Source organism: Rhinoderma darwinii, chromosome 5 (assembly GCF_050947455.1).
Source record: "Rhinoderma darwinii isolate aRhiDar2 chromosome 5, aRhiDar2.hap1, whole genome shotgun sequence".
NCBI classification, from domain to species: domain Eukaryota; kingdom Metazoa; phylum Chordata; class Amphibia; order Anura; family Rhinodermatidae; genus Rhinoderma; species Rhinoderma darwinii.
Genome location: NC_134691.1, coordinates 280,527,161 through 280,548,080, shown reverse-complemented (window position 1 = coordinate 280,548,080; position 20,920 = coordinate 280,527,161). Strand labels below are relative to the sequence as shown.

Genomic DNA, 20,920 nt, shown 5'->3' with positions numbered 1-20,920 from the left:
CCAGCAAACTATGCACAAATTACATAGCAAGATTTTTCTTTTTTTCTTATGACCAATAATGATCAACATTTTTATTACAACATGTAACGAAGTAAATAAGAATGATATGTATATAAAATCAGAGTAAAAAAACAATAGATCAATTTGATGATACAGGTGGATGTGATGCCAGGAGATACCGTCAGTGGCAGATATCGTGTCCATACCAGCAGGAAAGACCACACCACATCAAACCGGACAGCCATGCTGTGGGGGGTGGGGGGGGGGAGAAAAACAAAACCTTTTTAGCAACACGTAGCTCAGGCTACACAATTAACCTATATATATATATTCATTTAGAATTCTCTTAATAGGGTGAGGTTTTTTTATTTTCACACGCTGTTTAATGTGCAGTATATACATATCTTGGTCACATTTTATATTGGAAGACTGAGTTGTCTATCCATATACTGTCAATGTATTCAAAATACTCAGGAGAAAACTCAGCTATCAGAAAAAAAAAATAATAATAATAATATTATATCTATCTATCTATCTTAAATCCATTATCCATGGTCCTGATAGGTGCCGGATTACCAAATCGATTATTAGATTGTTATAGAAAAGTATATAAAAACTCACTTGTAAGAGTAATACATATTATAGATTTGCTTTTTAATCACAGTAAAGTTCTAGTTTGTTATCCGCTGTGTTCTGCTTTTTGTACAATTCTTTATCACATTGCAGTTCTGTGCTGGAAGTGACAGATTATCATATTTTCTGGATTATTGGCTGCAGGATTAAAAGGCTATATATGCCTTTGAAGAAGACATTTAAAAAAAAAAAAAAAAAAACTTTTGCAACTTTGGAATTACATTTTATTTAAAATAATTTTTACTTTTTGAGATACAGTTCTGTATATAGTATACAAAGCAGCTGTATCTTGCACAGAAACATGTATATCGGGTCCGTGGAACTGACTGGTTCATTGTCAGCGGGATCGACCTGTTACCGATCGCATCGAAGTTCATAATTTAGATGTGATGGATCATGTGTCTCAGAGACACATAGTGTCAGCGGGTCCTGTCAGTCCCACGGACCTGAAAGACAAGTTTCAGCGCAAGATACAGATGCTCTGTATACAGTATACAAAGCAGCTGTATCTCAAAAAGTTAAAAAGTAGTATTTACAAAGTTGCACCAAAACACATTGGAAAAAAAAAGGATTTAAAAATAAAAGAAAGTTACACAGCCTTTAAAGGTCAATCTACCCTACTTTTAACCCGAGGGCAGACCGGCATTTGCAAACACTAAAACGCGGCCGCATTACAACAATCTGAAGTTGTAATTTTAGCATTGGATTCAGGTCAAGGTTTTGATTTATAAAAAAAAACAAAACTAACAAAAACAAAACACATACACACAATGCCAACAATAGTACCGTGAAGCGTTCAAATAAGGCTCTAAATATATTGGTATCATAGCCCCTTTTCAAACGGATATGGGCAAATGCCAGACAAGAATAGTGCTGAAAACTGCGTTATTCTTATCAAAAATACCGGAAACCTCAGCAATTCCTATTAACGTTAGACTGAACAGAGCCATACACTGCCCAAATCACCTAACTGTACCCAAATAATTGGGTGCACAAGTTTGTTGTAGTTAGCCCCCTGCCGTAACATGTTCTGAGGAGGATACAGTCAAATTAAAAAAGGCCTACATAGCAGAACGGGAAGTTTTGTCATCTGCAATGAAGGACACGGGTGCAAGTCAAGTACGATATTTAATGTGATCTTTGTTCAGAAGTGCACGGTTGATATAAAATGTATCACATCAAATGAACAAATCTTTGGATCATAGGGGGGAAAAAAACCAAAACGCAATATTTTTCAAACAAGTCCAAGAAAACACTTTAAAAAATGAAGCACACAATTGTCCCCAGTTATTAGTTGTCAGAAGATGGGGTCCCCTTACTTTTTCTCCCAGGCAAAGGAAAGGATGATTTGCTTTGGAGGTGATTGAGTTTGCTGGCCAACAAGGTGAAAGGCTCAATCAGGGTCTGTCTGTCTGTAACCGAGACTTCCCAGAGTTTTACTTTTTCACCTCTTGCCCAGTGTAGTGCCATTTCTGTATCCACTTGTCTGTATTCTGCCCGGTCCAGCTTATTGCCCAAGACAACAGTGACCATCTTACGAAAAAAGATGGAACATCAAGTTACAATATAAGACGACAAACTCTAATATATACAGTCACACTTTATATAGGTTACTGGTACAATTACATAAACTGGCCAAAAGCCACAAATTGTGCAGTCTTTGTGCATATTCATTATATCGTTACGGTCCAAACAAAGATTTCTCTTTTATAGAAGTTACGGATGGTTATAGCAATGATACATGTCTCTCCTGCCAGACATAGCCATGCGTGGGAGAATTTGTGTCAGATGACACCCAAACATGTCACAGCATGTTTAGGCGTCCTTCACACAGATATTTTCTGGATTTTTTTAAATGCATAAAAAATAAACAGCGTTTTTAAAATGTAACGTGATTTTTGTGGCGTTCATTGTGTCATTTTGTACATGCTTCTTTTCTGACATTTTTGAAGTCCTATAGAGAAGCCAACTGTACCCAGAGCATGCTACGTTTGAAAAAAAAAAAAAAAGCCACGGACCAAGAAACACAAAATAGTTGTGTGTAGTGCATTTTATATTTGACTGTAAACTGTATTGCAATATCTTGCTGCTCAAAAAAAATAAAAAAATATTAATTATTATTAAAAACCACCACCACCACGAAATACACAGTAAAACGCTGTGTGTGAATCCAGCTTTATATTAATTTTACTCATGAAAAACAGGGGGTCGGAACAGAATACACCTTACAACATTTTTTCCAAAGAACAGGCAACTGATCACACACATTTATGCGATATCCATAGAATCTGCCATAAATGCTTGGTTGTGGGGGTCCAACAACTGGGAGACGATAATTGAGGACACCCATGTACGTATGGCCAACTCTCCAGCCCGCCTCCTCTCAGTCCCAATGTGTATGTACAGTGGAAGCCATAAGACCCCTGTTATAGCGATTGTTGTGTTTCTATGAATATGCCATAAGTGTTTATGGTCTGAATTTTCCGCAAAGGATTCATCGCTGAAAATCCACAGTATTACAGTAGAAGCAGTGTGGAGGAGATGTCAACAAATCTCGTCCCCACACAGGGACAAAAAGCTGGCCAAAAAAACAACATGCACATAAATTCAGCTGCGGTTTGGTTTCCTCAACCGTAGCATGTCAATTAATGCTGCGGAATCGCAGCTCTTCTGTTGTGGGTTTTCCCCGAAAAAAGAGGAAAGTTGTACTTACCCCAAGTTCCCTGCTTCTCCAGTCTGACCTCGTGGCATGATGTTTCATCCCATGTGACCGCTGCACCCAATCACAGGCTGCAATGGTCACATGACCTGCAGCGTCATCCCAGGAGGCCAGATTGCACGCTCTGAAGAGGGAGGGTGTAAGTATGAACGTTTTTTGGTTTTTTTCTGGTGCTACTTAATGCAGCGGAAATTCTGCCAGAAAATTGCACCACAATGTGGTGGTGCAATTTTTCAGACGGCATTACCTGCGGTGTACAGTGCTTGACGCAGCGTATCCGCAATGTGTCTTCGTACCCTTAAAAAAGGGACTGTCAGCTATTTTGACTCGCTCCAAACCACAATCATTGCTAGATAGGTATGATTACACGTTAGATAGTCCTTGCATAACTCGGATAAAAAGTAGTTTTAATCGCACATGTGCCGTATGCAAATGGCATGGTAAGCGTCCAGCGAACGTGTCCTTCTTTCTCAGCTGTAAACTCTCCCCAACCCCTCCCATCTACTGTTGATCGACAGCTCTACTGGTCCTCAGCGTCATACACCGTGTGGACGACCAGAGAAATAGGGGTTGAGGAGGGTATACAGCAGAGACTTCAGGACACTTCCATGATCGGCGGACACTTGCCATCCCATTTGTATACGGCGATTAAAACTACTTTTTCCTAATTAAGCTTGAAGTACGATCGGCTACATAGGTATGTTTACACTTGTTTTGTGGTTAGCAATCTAGTGATGTTAGCAGTTGGGGAGGTGTCAAATCTGCGGACAGGCTCTCTTTAAAATTTTATGCAGAGAAATGAGCAGATCATGCTCTATAGAAAACGGCTTAATCTTAACATTTATTATTGACATCCAGTCGTCAAAAATGATCACACAGTTAGATCCAGAATTATTTGGACTGTGACAAGTTTTGTGATTTTAGCTGTTTACCAAAACATATTGAGTATACAGTTATATAATCAATATGGGCTTAAAACGTAGACTCAGCTTTAATTTGAGGGTATTCACATCCTAATTTGAGGAAGAGTTTAGGAATTACAGCTCTTTAACCCCTTCCTGCTCTTGGGCGTGACTGTACGTCCAAATTCAAAGTGCTTTCCCGCACACGGGCGTACAGTCACGCCCTGTAGATAAAGCGAGCACAGGAGCTGTGCGCGCTTCATCTTCAGCGGCTGTCAGCTGTCATACGCAGCTGACATCCCGCTGCAATGGCAGTTACCGCCGATCGCAGCCATTTAACCCCTTCAGTGCGGCTGTCAATAGCGTCCGCCGCATTGATGTGGTTGACAGAGGGAGGGAGCTCCCTCTGTACCCCCCTGAGCCCCCCCACGATAGAGGAGATGGCGATGGTTGCTATGGCAACCAAGAAGCAGTTGCTAGGCTTCCTGGTTGCCCAGGTACAGTAGCCTATTAGGTCCTGCCCGAGGCATGACGTAATAGGCTAACTGTCAGCTGATTTTTAATAAAAAACAATGACAGCATTTTATTTTTTGGTCATCTTGTCTCAAAAAGAAATGTAATAAAAAGTGATCAAAAAGTTGCAAGTAATGCAAAATGTTACTAATAGAAAACTACAGTTCGTCACGCATAAAAGGAGACCTCCCGCAGCGATATCAACTAAAAAATAAAAAAAAGTTATGGCCGTCAGAAAATGCAGACACTAAAACATGATTTTTTTTTGGAAAATAGTATTTTTATTGTGGGAACGTAGTGAAACGTAAAAAAAAACGATATCAATTTGGTGTCGCTGTAATCGTATCAACTAACAGAATGAAGTTAACATGTTTATACTGCACGGTGAACACTGTAAAAAAATAAAAAAAACAAAACCGTGCTAGCATTGCTGTTTTTTGGTTTCCTCATCTCCCAAAAAATGGAAGAAATAGTGATAAAAAAAAAAAAAAATTGCATGTACCCCAAAATGGAACCAATAAAAATGACAGCTCGTTCCACAAAAAAAAAACAAGCCCTCACACAGCTCAGTCAATGGAAAAATAACACGTTATGACTCTCAAAACGCAAATGATGCAAAATGACGGCCCAGACTAATTTTTTAGGAGAATTAATTCAGTAGAATTTCACTAAATACCCCACATCATCATTTGCTGGACCCCACAGGTGGACCCTGTAGATGCAGCGGAGAGGAAGAAACTTTAGGGCCTTGTGAAGAAGTCAAAGATTAGGCAATACTGAAGCGCAGATATTCTGTAGAATACCCAATAAACCCGGCCTGTGCATAAAGGATTGGTTCACAGCGCACCACACCAATCCATGGATTATTCATTCTCCCCATTATTACATCATCCTATTATGCCCTGATGCACACCGCCCAGTTTACATATACCCTGATGTACTCTGCCCAGTTTACATACGCCCCCACATTATAAGATAAAATACCACTAAAACACTGCGCTTCAAAAAGCCAAATGGCGCTCCTTCCCTTCTGAGCCCTGATGTGTATTTATACAGTGGTTTATTACCACATATGGGGTATTTCCGTACTCTGGAGAAGTTGCTTTACAAATGTTATGGTGCTTTTTCTCCTTTATTTGATGAGAAAATGAAACATTTTGACCTAAATCTACGTCTTACTGGAAAAAAAAAAAATGAAATTCTTCAGGTTTACTGCCCAATTCTAATGAAATCTATGAAACACCTGGGGGGGTCAAAATGCTCACTACACCCCTAGTTGAATTCCTCTAGGGGTGTAGTTTCCCAAATGGAGTCACTTTTGGGGGGTTTCCACTGTACTGGTACCTTAGGAGCTTTACAAATGCGACATGGTGCCGAGAAATCAAACCAGCAAAATCTGTACTTCAAAAGCTAAATGGCGAGCCTTCCCTTCTGAGTCCTGCCGCTTGCCCAAAACAGCAGTTTATGACCACATGTTGGGTATTTCCGTACTCTGGAGAAGTTGCTTTACAAATGTTGGGGTGCTTTTCCTCATTTATTTGTTAAAAAAATGTAAAAATTCTGAGGTTAAGCTACATCTTATTGGAAAATAATGTAATTTTTCATTTTCACTGCCCAATCCTAATGAAATACCTGTGGGGTCAAAATGCTCACTACACCCCTAGATGAATTCCTCTAGGGGTGTAGTTTCCCAAATGGAGTCACCCTTGGGGGGGGGGGGTTTCCTTTGTTTTTGCACCACAAGACCTCTTCTAACCTGACATGGTGTCTGAAATATAATTTAAGAAAAGGAAGGCTGAAAAATCCACTAGGTGCTTCCTTGCTACTGGGGCCTTTGTTTCAGGCCCGTAGCACACTAGGGCCACATGTGCGATATTTCTAAAAACTGCACAATCAGGGCAATAAATATTCAGTTGTGTTTCTCTGGTAAAAAAAAACAAAACTTCAGTATTACAGGAAAAATTGAATTTCTGCAAAAAAAATTAAATTTGCAAATTTCCCTTCCACTTTGCTTTAATTCCCGTGAAACGCATAAAGGGTTAAGAAACTTTCTAAATGCTGTTTTGAATACTTTAAGGGGTGCAGTTTTTAAAATGGGGTGATTTGTGGGGGTTCCTAATATATAAGGCCCTCAAAGCTACTTCAAATCTGCACTGTTCCCTAAAAAAATTGGCTTTTGAAATTTTCTTGAAAATGGGTGAAATTGCTGCTAAATTTATAAGCCTTGTAACGTCCTAGAAAAATAAAAGAATGTTCAAAAAATGATGCAAACATAAAGTAGACATATGGGAAATGTTAACTAGTTACTATTTTGTGTGGTATAACTATCTGCCTTACAACCAATACATTTGAATTTAGAAAAATGCTTATTTTTGCAAATTTTCTCTAAATTTGTGTTTTTCACAAAAAATATTGAATTTATCGATGAAATTTTTTCACGAACATAAAGTACAATATGTCACAAGAAAACAATCTCAGAATTGGATAGGTAAAAGCATTCCAGAGTTATTACCACATAACGTGACACGTCAGATTTTAAAAATGAGGCTGTGTCATTTGGTCCAAAAGTGGCTGCGTCCTAAAGGGGTCAATACGTAGCTACCTCTTTTTCAAGGGACCAAAAGGTAATTGGACAATTATCTCAAAAGCTATTTAATGGGCTGCACGGGCTATTCCCTCATTAATCCATCATCAATTAAGCAGGTAAAAGGTCTGGAGTTGATTCCAAGTGTGGCATTTGCATTTGGAAGCTGTTGCTGTGAACCCACAACAGGAGGTCAAAGGAGCTCTCAATGCAAGTGAAACAGGCTGAAAATAATTTAAGAAATCCATCAGAGAGACAGCACAAATGTTAGGAGTGTCCAAATCAAGAGTTTGGTACATTCTTGATAAAATAAATAATAAAAAATGTGTGCACTAGTGATCTCGTGAACTCCAAAAGGCCTGGACATCCATGGAAGACAACAGTGGTGGATGATCGCAGAATCCTTTCCATGGTGAAGAAAAATCCCTTCACAACATCTACCCAAGTGAAGAACACTCTCCTGGAAGTAGGTGTATCAGTACCTAAGTCTACCATAAAGAGAAGACTTCAAGAGAGCAAATATAGAGGGTTCATTACAAGGTGCAAACCGTTAATCAGCCTCAAAAATAGAAAGGCCAGATTAGACTTTGCTAAACAACATCTAAAGAAGCCAGTCCAGTTCTGGAACAGCATGAAATTAAGATCAACCTGTACCAGATTGATGGGAGGAAGAAAGTATGAAGAAGGCTTGGAACGGCTCATGATCCAAAGCACACAACATACTCTGTAAAAGATGGTGGAGGCAGTGTGATGGCATGGGCATGCATGGCTGCCAAAGGGACTGGGTCACTAGTGTTTATTGATGTGACGGAAGACAGAAGAAGCCGGATGAATTCTAAAGTGTTCAGGGATATACTTTCTGCTCAGATTCAACCACATGCAGGAAGGTTGACTGGACGTCGCAGATGGACAATGACCCAAAACATACTGCGAAAGCAACCCAGGAGTTTAAGACAAAGAAGTGGAATATTCTGCAATGGCCAAGACAATCACCAGATCTCAAACCGATTAAGCATGCATTTCACTTGCTTAGGCCCCATGCACACGACCCTATTTTTTCCCTCCCGTAAATACTGGCCGTAAATACGGGTCCTTTGTCACACGTTTTTAACCCGTATTTATGGACCCGGGCCTGGAAATGTCACAATCATGTCCAAACCCCTTAAAAAGGGTCACATGATCGCTCAGACGCAATATTCTCTGCTTCTCTTTATTCAAAAATTTAAATCCCCTGACGTCGCCTAGCAACGCTCCCGTAATTACGGGTGCACAGACGTAGTCACCCGTAATTACGTAAGCCCCATAGACTTCTATGGGCCTGCCCGTTCCGTAATTACAGCCTGAAATAGGACATGTTCTATATTTTTCAACGGCCCGGGCACCGTCCCGTAGGCAAACGTACCCGTGGCCAATACAAGTCTATGGGCCCTTAATTACGGGCGATTTTACGGTCGTGTGCATGGGGCCTGAAGACAAAACTTAAGGCAGAAAGACCCACAAACAAGCAACAACTGAAGACAACCGCAGTAAAGGCCAGGAAAGCATCACAAAGGAAGAAAGCCAGCGTTTGGTGAGGTCCATGGGTTCCAGACTTCAGGCAGTCATTACCCATTGCCTGCAAAGCATTCTCTACAAAGTATAAATAAACAAACCATTTTATTTATGGTAATGTTAATTTGTGAGTGAAATGAGGAGGCTGTGTAGAAAAATGGTTGCAATTCCTAAACGTTTCACAGGATATTTTTATTCAACCCTTTGAATTAAACCTGAAAGTCTACACTTCAATTACATCTCAGTTGTTTCATTTCAAATCCAATGTGGTGGCAGCAGAGCCCAAATCATGAAGATTGTGTCACTGTCCAAATAATTCTGGGCCTAACTGTATATTATCATACATTAGAAAGTTGTTTTTTAAAAAAAAAAAATAAAGACTTTTGTAGAGTACATAAGCAGAAAAAAACGGTTTCTGCCTTGCATTGTCTTGAGCAGTGACTTATCAATAACATATGTAAGGGGGTTTCTTCTATAAATAGTGTATGGCCTGATATGAATGTATCTACCAATAACCTTGTCATATAATTAGGTATTGGATTAGTCACGATTGATAAAAGATACTGATCACGAAATATATCATCCTTATTGGAAATGAGATGCGGTCATAACTCACATGATATGTGAAGTATTGCCAGACATGCATATAGATAACGACTATTAATGATCATTCACTATAAACATCTTTTTTAAGTGGGGTGTACAGGATTAGAGAAACACGCCAGTCTAGTCCATAGGATGTGTCTGGTTGAGCAGCTCAGCTCCTTTCATGTTACATAGTTACATAGTTAGTACGGCTGAAAAAAGACACATGTCCATCAAGTTCAACCAAGGGACGGGAAAAGGGAAGGAAAAATTTCTACACATAGGAGCTAATATTTTTTTGTTCTAGGAAATTAACCCTTTTTTAAAGCCATCTACTGTCCCTGCTGTGACCAGCTCCTGCGGTAGGCTATTCCATAGATTCACAGTTCTCACGGTAAAGAAGCCTTGTCGCCTCTGCAGCTTGAACCTTTTTTTCTCCAGACGGAAGGAGTGCCCCCTTGTTTTTTGAGGGGGTTTTAGAAGGAACAGGATTTCACCATATTTTGTGTATGTGCCATTAATATATTTATATAAGTTAATCATGTCCCCCCTTAGTCGTCTTTTTTCAAGGCTAAATAGGTTTAATTCTTTCAATCTTTCCTCATAACTTAAATTCTCCATGCCCCTAATTAGCTTCGTTGCTCTTCTTTGTATTTTTTCCAACTCCAGGGCATCCTTTCTATGAACTGGAGCCCAGAACCGAACTGCATATTCTAGATGAGGCCTCACTAATGCTTTGTAAAGTGGCAATATTACATCCCTGTCCCGTGAGTCCATGCCTCTTTTAATACACGACAATATCCTGCTAGCCTTTGAAGCAGCTGATTGACACTGCATGCTGTTATTGAGTTTATGATTTACAAGAACACCCAGATCCTTCTCAACAAGTGAATCCGCCAGTGTAGCTCCCCCTAGGACATATGATGCATGCAGGTTGTTGGTACCCAGATGCATAACTTTACATTTATCTACATTAAACTTCATCTGCCAAGTGGACGCCCAAACACTTAGTTTGTTTAAATCTGCCTGCAATTCATGAACATCTTCCATAGACTGAACTATATTACATAGCTTGGTGTCATCTGCAAAAATAGAAATAGTGCTATTAATCCCATCTTCTATATCATTAATAAATAAGTTGAATAATAGTGGTCCCAGCACTGAACCCTGGGGTACACCACTTATTACCGGGGACCATTCAGAGTAGGAATCATTGACCACAACTCTCTGGATACGGTCCTTGAGCCAATTCTCAATCCAATTACAAACTATATTTTCTAAACCTATAGTCCTTAATTTACCCATTAGGCGTCTATGGAGGACAGTGTCAAATGCCTTTGCAAAGTCCAAAAACACTAAATCCACAGCGGCCCCTCTGTCTAGACTTCTGCTCATCTCTTCATAAAAACAGATTAGGTTAGTTTGAAAACTTCTGTCCTTAGTAAAACCGTGCTGGCTGTCACTTATAATGCTATTTATTGTCACATAATCCTGTATATAGTCCCTCAATAGCCCCTCAAACATTTTCCCCACGATGGATGTTAAGCTTACTGGTCTATAATTACCCGGGGAAGACCTAGAGCCCTTTTTGAAAATAGGCACCACATTTGCGCTGCGCCAGTCCCTTGGCACTATCCAGTCACTAGAGATTCTCTGAATATTATGAAAAGGGGACCGAAATAACTGAACTAAGCTCTTTAAGAATTCTAGGGTGTAACCCATCTGGTCCCGGGGCCTTGTGCACATTTATTTTATTTAATTTAGCTTGGACCATATCTACATTCATCCAATTCAGTATATCAACTGATATATTAACAGCACTGGCACCGGCTACATCAGCTGCTCTTTCTTCTGTTGTATATACAGAGCTAAAGAACCCATTTAGTAACTCTGCCTTCTCTTGATCCCCTGTGATCAACTCCCCATTACCATTATCTAGGGGTCCTACATGTTCAGACCTTGGCTTTTTAGCATTTATATACTTGAAGAATTTTTGGGGATTTGTTTTACTATCCTTGGCCACCTGCCTTTCATTTTGTATTTTTGCTAATTTTATTACCTTTTTACAGATTTTATTAAGATCTTTATATTTTACAAAGGCTGCAGATGTACCCTCAGATTTGTATTTTTTAAATGCCCTTTTTTTGTCGTGTATTGCCCCCTTTCACAGAAGGTGTAAGCCATGTGGGGTTTAATTTGAGTCGTTTATACTTGTTACCTATAGGAATAAATTTTGCACTATAATAACTCAAAGTAGATTTGAAAATCTCCCATTTATCATTTGTTCCATTATTTGACATTAGTTCTTCCCAGTCCAGATCCTGAATTGCAGCCCTCATCCTGGGGAAATTGGCTTTCTTAAAATTAAATGTTTTTGCCCTCCCAGCCTGCATTTGTTTTTTACAGTATAGGTAAAATGTAACTATATTATGATCACTGTTACCGAGGTTTTCAAGAACATTGACATTCCCAACAGGATCTGCATTATTAGAAATTACCAGATCCATCAGAGATTCACCTCTAGTCGGGTCTTGCACAAACTGGCCCATAAAATTTTCTTGCAACAGGTTGAGGAAATGTCTCCCCTTTGCAGTTGAAGCTGAACCATGACACCAATTAATATCCCGGAAATTTAAATCTCCCATTATCACTACAGTACCCGCCTGTGCAGCCCGCTCCATCTGTTTATATAGCTGAACTTCCATCTCCTCAGTTATATTGGGGGGTCTATAGACTACACCAAAAGTAATTTTTTTCAGTGTTTACCTCCCTTTCTAGTTCCACCCACAAGGTTTCAACCTCCTCACAGTATTCACCCACTATTGTCTCTTTCAGACTCGCCTTCATATCATTTCTCACATACAGACATACACCACCGCCTTTCCGATTTGTCCTGTCTTTCCGAAAAAGTGTAAAACCCTGTAGATTTACAGCCCAGTCATGTGAAGAGTCCAGCCATGTTTCAGCAACACCAACTATATTTATATTTTCTTCCAGTATCAAGGCCTCCAGCTCCCCCATTTTGCTTGCTAGACTTCTGGCATTTGTGAACATACACTTTAACTTGCCTGTCAGTTTTTCACTTTTATTATCAGAAATGTGATTTGACATTAATTGGGCCTTTTTATTTACACTGATGTTTTGTAACGAAAGGATCTCCTTATCTTGTTGTCTAGTCCTCTCCCCACATTCTGTTTCTCCCCCCACCAATATAGTCTGACCCCTCTCTAACCTGGCTACCCCCTTTTTTTTCTACATTGACCTCCCTCCTCAGCCCTAGTTTAAATACTCCGCCACCCCAGCTAGAATTCTCTCCCCCAGCACAGCGGACCCCCTTCCATTTAGGTGTAAATCATCTGCAGAATACAGTTTGTACCCCAATGAAAAGTCAGCCCAGTGCTCTAGGAACCCAAATCCTTCTCCTCTACACCAAGACTTCAGCCATGCATTTAACTCCCTGAGCTCCCGCTGTCTTTAAAAAAAAAAAGTATGGTTTTCACTAGAATAAAGGGATTCCAGATACAAGAATGGCACGGTTTATGGAGAAAATAGCAAACCTTTTGCCTCTAATCCCGAACAACCCTATAACAAAATCAACACAATAAGAAAATTACCATCCAGGGACACAGTTGAGGCCATACATTATTTTACCTCCTTTTTATCTCGGAAACGGTCCACATCTCTTTTAAGTTGTTCAACCCTTCTGAAAGATTCCAGGCTGTCCACACCGTAGACCAGAATAAAGCCATCGGCAAAGGAGAAGTAATGCTTTGGCAGCTCTGTGCCTTCCTGAAGTCCTTGTGTGTCGTAAAGCCGCAGCTGCTCCTTAACTCCACGCTCTGTTTCCACTGAAGCAATATATATATCTTCCAAGGTTTCAATATTTTCCTGACCTGCAACAAACCAAAAATAATTCCGCTCTTGGAAAAAAAAAAAAAAAAAAAAAAAAAGGAAGGAGAGACATCAATTTTTCATTGTTTAGCGAATGAACAGACCAGATGTTTCCATTCCTCTCGCGGAGAGTAGATACTAGCCATTTCACCTATTTTAGAGAGCAAGACTAAACTTATTCATCACACACACACACTGGAATATCCTGCTGTCTTCATCAGCATATGCAGATGACCCAAACTGCATGGGGACTGGCAGACACCCTAGAAAATCCAGTCTCTCGTGGAAATTAGATCTGCCTGGTTTAGTTGTAGGTTTCCCTAAAGAGACGCAGCAGCAGAGGAGTCTCGCAGCTAGACTCGATGTGGAATCTGTCTGGATTTAAAAACGGATTCTGTGTGGGCTATGCATGTGAACGTGTTTTTTTCTTTAATTTCCCATTCAAAAAAAACGCGGAATAATGACCACACCATTGATTTTATGTCTGTCGCATGTTCATTTTTCCCACCGATCCCACCGATTCCATGCTGAAAAGCCAGGGACTAGCTCCATTGAATCTCGAGCTTCAGCTGTGGATGTCACTAAAAACGCAAATCCTGACTGTACAAACATGGCCTTTAAATGACAGGCCTAAAATGGTAGGCTGTACTACTGAGAAACTCTGATAAGAATGTCCCCTTCTAGTTTCGGTCAAGTGTAGACCTTCTGTGGATAGGGTTCCTGTCTTTTTCATCCAAAAATACCAAGTCAGGCTTTGGGTGTATTCACACATGCTGGTCATGTGGATTTTTTTTGCAGCAATGTTACGCAAATCAAAGCAAAAAGCGCCACAAAACCGGCATGTGAAAACACACCCCAATGTCGCTTTTAGGCTTCATTCACATCTGCGTGAGGGCTCCGTTGCAACTGAGTTTTCCGTCGGAACGGGACCCTGACTGACGCAAACCATATTTTTCCGTTTCCATCACCATTGATTTCAACGGTGACGGATCCGATGCCAATAGTTGCAGTTTGTCTCCGTCGTGCAAGGGTTCCGTCGTTTTGACGGAATCAGTAGCGTAGTCAACTAGTGCAGATGTGAACGAAGCCCAAACAGTATTTTGCATCAGTATTTGAAAGCCAAAACACAGCAGGAAACACAAGCTCTACATTATGCTTTTTCTCTGTGTAGGTTCCACTATTAGTTTTGGCTTCCAAATACCGACCAAAATCACACAACAGTATTTGTAAGCCAAAACCAGGAGTGGGTCCAAAAACATTGAAGAGGTGCAAATCATGCTTTCAAGCGGTGTCAAGAGGAATAACCGATGTGGCGCGCATAGTTTTTCCCTGTTAAGCCATGCCTCTAAACCCACCCAATCCGTCTCCATACACAGTTCAGCCCACACTGTAGAGTGCCCCCATAGAAACCCCCCACAGTATAATGCCCCTAATGCTGCCCCCACCCAGTAAAGTGCCTCCCACACAGTATAATGCCAAATAGCTGCCGCCATACAGTATAATGCCCCATAGTGCCTAAGAAAAAAAAAAAATACTTACCTAGCCCCGTTCCCACTGCGAGCATAGGAGATCCCTCTGTTCTGTGCTACGAGTGTCTCGGCAGAGACAGGCACGTTGACATAACAGCATCGCGCCTGTCTGTGCCGAGCAGCTCACGGATGCTTCACAGAGCGAATGCTGAAGCAGGAGCCAACTTTCCCTGCTTCGGCATTGGATTCACCTGCATCTGCGTCCTGAAGATGCAAATACAGTCGAAACCGGGACATACCACCGGCCGCCCGGAATCTGGGACTGTACCGCTGAATCCAAGATGGTTTGTAGGTATGCTTCACATTGAGCGCAATTTGCCACTTATTGTATTTCTGAGGCTCCAAGTCCTAAAGCTGGTATCACACGGCCCGACCTTTGATGTGTACACGAGCACCACTCAACGAGACAGCTCGTTGATCGGCGCTCGTTTGCTCCTTTCACAAGGAGCTAGTATGGGGGTGAGTTACTACGATCGCTCGTCCCCATAAATCATCATCATGTCGGCAGCACGTCTCCCTGTTTACACAGGGGGATGTGCTGCCGACAACGATAATATTTTGGACATTTAAAACGATACGATCAGCTGATAAACAAGTGTTTGTTCATTCATCTGCTTATCGCTGCACTGTTTACACAGGGCAATTATCGGGAATGCTTGTTTGCCCGATGATTGGCCAGTGTAAAAGGCCCTTTACTCCCTGTAAGTCAGTCACTATTCTTCTCCCCTCCGACCTCCTCAATCTCAGGGCTGCAAAGGCAGGCAGTGTGCTGCTGACCTAGTCCTGATGTTCCTAGCAGTGGCGTAGCTATAGGGGTCGCAGTGGTCGCGGTTGCGACCGGGCCCCTAAGCCTGGGGGGCCCACGGGCCCCTGTTGCCAACCGGCTCTAACTGTAGAATAGATTTTTTAAACTTTTACTTGCGGTGACACCGGCACTAGGTAGGGCCCTCACGTGACGTCGCGATCACATGGTACACTCAGTGTACCATGTGACATCACGTGAGGGGCGTTCCAGGCATTCAGGAAGAGAATGCAGCGTGGTGCAGACGGAGGAAGAGAGCCTGAATGCACTGGAAGTTGGAGCCGATCATCCGACTCCTCAGAAAACAACAAGACCTGGTGAGGGGGCCCGTAGTGTAGTGTGTAATGTAATGTATCGTGCTGTCTGTGTTTGCGCTGGAGAGAGGACAGCACAATACAATATATTACAAACTGTGGGTTGCGACTCCCTGGGGGCGTCGTGTGAAGACCTCCGGGGGGTCGTGAGCCACTAAACGAGGTTCCTGTTCCAACTGTATCTGTGTGGTCAGGACACAGATACAATTGAATTCAATGCTGGAGCAAGGAGCTGACGGCCCCTTGCTCCAGAATTCACGGTGCCGTGAGCCATGAACGCCGCAGCCAGGCGCGATGTAGTGGCATCATCGCGCCTGGCTGCACCGAGTCACTCACAGCACAGTGGATAAGAAAGATCTCCACCCGTCGGGGGAACGGGGCTAGGTAAGTAGTTTTATATTCGGCATTATACTGGGTATGGGAGGGAGGCTGTCTGCTATGGGGGAGCATTATACAGGGGGGGCTGTCTGCTATGGGGGTGAATTATATTGTGGGGGCAGCTATGGCTGGCATTATACTCTGTGGGGGCAGCTATGGCTGGCATTCTACTGTGTGGGGGCAGTTATGTGGGACATTCTACTGTGTGGGGGCAGATATTTTTCCTGCTTATAGGTCTGCCACAGTATGTCCTCCCAGTACCCGGGCCTCTATATTTTTATCTTCAGATTTTTTTATTTTTCAATAAAAAAAAAATATTATTTACTACTACTATGAGATGTCATCCCTATTATTATTATTATAATGTATTCACCTAATAAGATTTTGGTCCTGCCGTTGGGCAAGGCGACTGCATATAGGCGCGAGCAGGGTCTGCTTGGAGGGGTAGGGGGGGCCCCCAAATTGAATTCTTGCACCAGGGCCCATCAGCCTTTAGCTACTCCCCTGGTTCCTAGGGCTTTGTAGACATGACAAAGTAGGAATATTCAGTTCAAACAGGAAAAGACCTGATTGCACATGCACCACCCTATTATGCAAAATTGTTTGCTATTCCTGAAAAAAACCTAATAATTTCCCATATATATATATATATATATATATATATATATATATATATAATGAATTTCTGTTGTCTGATGCATGTTCTTTATGCACGGCCAAAGACTGGACCAATCTGCACCAAATTTGGCACATAAGTAAATCACGCGCTTTTCGAAAGTTTAGACCGGGTTTCAGCTCCGTAGGACCTACGGTTTGACATATTCACAAAAGCAAATATAGCACCACTGGCTTCCACCATATCACATGACCCATATTAGCCAATAGAAGCTCGCAGGTCCTTCATTCTAAGGCTGGATTCACACGAGCACATTACGTCCGTAATGGACGGAACGTATTTTGGCCGCAAGTCCCGGACCGAACACACTGCAGGGAGCCGGGCTCCTATCATCATAGTTATGTACGACGCTAGGAGTCCCTGCCGGACAACTGTCCCGTACTGAAAATATGATTACAGTATGGGACAGTTGTCCCGCAGCGAGGCAGGGACTCCTAGCATCGTACATAACTATGATGCTAGGAGCCCGGCTCCCTGCAGTGTGTTCGGTCCGGGACTTGCGGCCGTAATACGTTCCGTCCATTACGGACGTAATGTGCTCGTGTGAATCCAGCCTTAGCCTCACTCACATATACACAGTTTTAGACCAAATTTCCATAACAACCAAGCCATTTTTCTTTACTCGATGTGCTGCTCACTGTAAAAGAACGGCACCTATACTGGATTTGAGCAGTCTCATAAATTGAAACCCTTTCATACCATTCATGCCTCCAAAAAGGAACCCTGCACTTAGAAGAAACACTCCTGTGGCAAAGCGCATGGCTGCTGCCCGAGCTGCTGAAATCTCAACAGAACCAAGACTGTGGATTTCATCAGTCTCATAAATTTAACCCCTTTCATAACAGTCATCCCTCCAAAAATGAACCCTGCACTTGAAATTTATTGGATATGTTGGCTTCATATCAGTAGGAAATGAAGTTTTTAACCACACACACAAACAGACCAGTGTGAAGCCGGGTAACTCTGCTATTCTATATTCGCTTTTATAGTAAAGATGTTTTTATCTGGCAGTAGCAGGTAGTGCACTTTACAAGTTAATCCTAGATGGAAGGTACAGGGGAGCGGTTACTCATAGCAACCAGATTACTGATAGCCAGGAGGAAAGCTGCATTACTAGCTGCAGAGACTCCTCTTGCCCAAGTGCAAGTTGATCAAATGTGTCATACTGCTGCTCGAGCTGCTGAAACTCCTCAGCAAACTCGGGCTCTCTCAGCAACAGATCAGACAGGTGATTCTCAGAAGCGCAGAGACTCCTGCCCGAACCCAGACCAGAAAGAAAGCTGATAGAAAACATCATTATGTTCAGCGTGTTAATGAGTGGGCTTCATGCACGATGCGGTTTTCAATTATCATCCAACCATAGTCTATGGCTGACTGGTAATAAAACTGCCAATGTTGTTAATCAACAGGCTCTGTCACAATTTTATAACTCCATTTCCTACCAGTTTAGCGGTTAGGTATTTTTGAAGTTAAAATTGAAATAAACAGTGTGTAACTGCCGGGGTATATAGGGCTACTAGCGATTTCCCCAAGACCAAGAAAATATGAGGGCATGGATTAGCATCCTGGGCACCTTCGGAACAAATCCAATGAATACACAAACAGACAGACCGATACGTTATATTCGGGCAGCCCCAGGTACTTTTTCTAGAGATATATGTGCCAGCCTCAGTGTAAATACCAGACTTGTGTGTGGCTCTAAATCGCCAAATACAATTATCTGTACTTCCTACATTGCTTACATAATAGCAGTTATGTGTGTATATGCTGGAACATTCAGATATATGGTCTTCATGGCAATACTCAATACCTTCCACATCACATACCGAAGATCTGTTCTTCTGTACGTTTAGATCAAAAGAAAGATCGATTGTGGCACAATTTTCAAATATGAAAAGGGAGAACAAATCTGATGTATGCGATTTTAAAGAATGGGGCCAGAAATAAGAGCAGGAATTGTGATAAAAATCTTCCAGAATTGGAGCCTCAGGCTTTGGGCCTATAACTACAAGAGATGATATCTTAGCATTTTGTAATATAGACAAGGCTTTGCTTCCGATTTTATTTTTGTGAATTGCGTGGAATGCACGGACAGTCAGCAATGGGTTGAGCGGATTAAGTCTCCAAATAAATGGATAACATCATAGAAGTTATGAACTACCTAAATAGTAGAGAAGACAATCAGGAGACACAAAATGAGTCAAAATCAACTTGACAGCAGAATAATTCCTCCAAAACTCACCATAAAAACAGCTTGTTATCAGTAGACAAAGACATGGAGATATATGAACTTACCAACTATGTGGTTTCCATACAACGCCTGCTCAAGTATAGCGGTTTTGCCAACTGCTGCCAGTCCACAAACAACTACTCGACTTCCTTTCCCCATTATGCGTCAGGCAATTCTGTATGTAAACAACTGAACGTTACTCGTACTGATATGAAAATGTACTTCTATGCATTATTTGACAATTCCACTGAGCTTAAAGGGTTATTCCCACCTTTGACACTTTTACCGAAACAGCGGCCATCTCACCAGATGGGTTTAGAGGACTCCCGTTCGAGATATGTGTGAGTATGAGAGCTGGAATGTTATCGAGTTGGAAGTTTATAAATTCTTATTCACAAATTGGTTTTGTTTTTTTACTACGGTTGGCAAGTTTTTCTAATGTGGTACAACACAAAACTGGATAGAAAGTACCAGAGCCAGGGCTACATATTGCCCATGATTTGTTGCACTGCAAACTCAGGAGAGGATCCAAAAAAGAGGGGTATACGTTTTTAGGGTATAAGTCTTTCCTTTATACCTTTCCTTCTTCTTGGATCCAGTTTTGACCAGTGGCATACTCACCATTGAGGCAGACCACGGCATTGATATGGGGTCCCTGGTTAGAGGGGGAACAACTTCTGCTACGCAACAAAGAGCAATTACATTTTCCTGCAGCCATCACTAGGGGGAGCTCACTGCATAGAGATTGTTACAGATTCCATTGTAGTTCATTAGTAGCTGTGTAAATTCATATGAACCAGACTCTCCCTAGTTGTGGCTGCAGGAAGTCAGTGCTTTATCATTTTTGGAGCTGCATGAGGTAGGTAAATTAATGGCCCTTTTACACTGGGCAATTATCGGGCAGACAAACGTTGATCAGCAAAAGAATGAGCATCTGCTGATCGTATCAAAAAACTAAAGAAAGAATAGATCCGGAGTACTAAAATATAACTTTTACTGATGTAGGTAAAAAATAAACAAACATGTAAAACAACATGAGGATCCTATCTGCCAATACTGCATGCAAATATATATTTGATTTCCATCAAAATATTGTCAAGATTTCCTGTTGACAGCAATGAACAGCAATAAATCAGTCCACCTTTTGTATGGTTTCCTAGTGTGAATGGTGCTTGATTCTTGGATCACATGTGGAAAGAGTGTAAAAAAACAACAATGGGGCAATTCGACACTACGGAGAAGTGAATTCACAATAATCCAGGTGGGGGATATACTACACCACGAATTATCGTATCAAAAAACTGAAATATAATCGTTGTCGGCAGCACATCTCCCTGTTTAAACAGGGAGACGCGTTGCCGACATGATAATAATGTATGGGGACGAGCAATCGGAGTAACGACCACTCGTCCCCAACCATAGCTTCTTGTGACAGGAGCGGACGAGCGCCAATCAACGAGCTGCCTTTAGGCTCTGTGCACATTACATTTATGGCATACGTTTAACGTATAAAGGTCCTGTTACACCGGCCAATAACCGTTGATCGGCGCTCATTGCTCCTGTCACACGGAGCTATGGATGGGGACGAGCGGTCGTTACACCGATCGCTCGTC

General features: G+C 41.6%; 1 protein-coding gene across 1 annotated transcript; it reads right to left on the bottom strand.

Annotated features, from left to right (window-relative positions):
* Nucleotides 1-155: 155 nt before the first annotated feature.
* Nucleotides 156-19,466, bottom strand: NKIRAS1 (NFKB inhibitor interacting Ras like 1). Its single transcript, XM_075828613.1, has 4 exons — nt 19,373-19,466; nt 13,139-13,380; nt 1,953-2,166; nt 156-246 (listed from the first exon to the last, which is right to left on the bottom strand). The coding sequence occupies exons 1-4, from the start codon at nt 19,464-19,466 to the stop codon at nt 182-184; spliced, it is 615 nt and encodes a 204-aa protein (XP_075684728.1). The 3' UTR covers nt 156-181.
* Between the last annotated feature and the right edge of the window lie 1,454 nt (nt 19,467-20,920).

Bases quoted from the DNA above. Each gene is read 5' to 3' on its own strand.
- NKIRAS1 (XM_075828613.1), bottom strand. From the start codon at position 19,466: ATGGGGAAAGGAAGTCGAGTAGTTGTTTGTGGACTGGCAGCAGTTGGC. The intron at 13,381-19,372 runs GTAAGTTCATAT...GGTTTGTTGCAG, and splicing joins GTATGGAAACCACATAGTTG to GTCAGGAAAATATTGAAACC. The intron at 247-1,952 runs GTAAGGGGACCC...CACCCCCCACAG, and splicing joins TCCTTTGCCTGGGAGAAAAA to CATGGCTGTCCGGTTTGATG.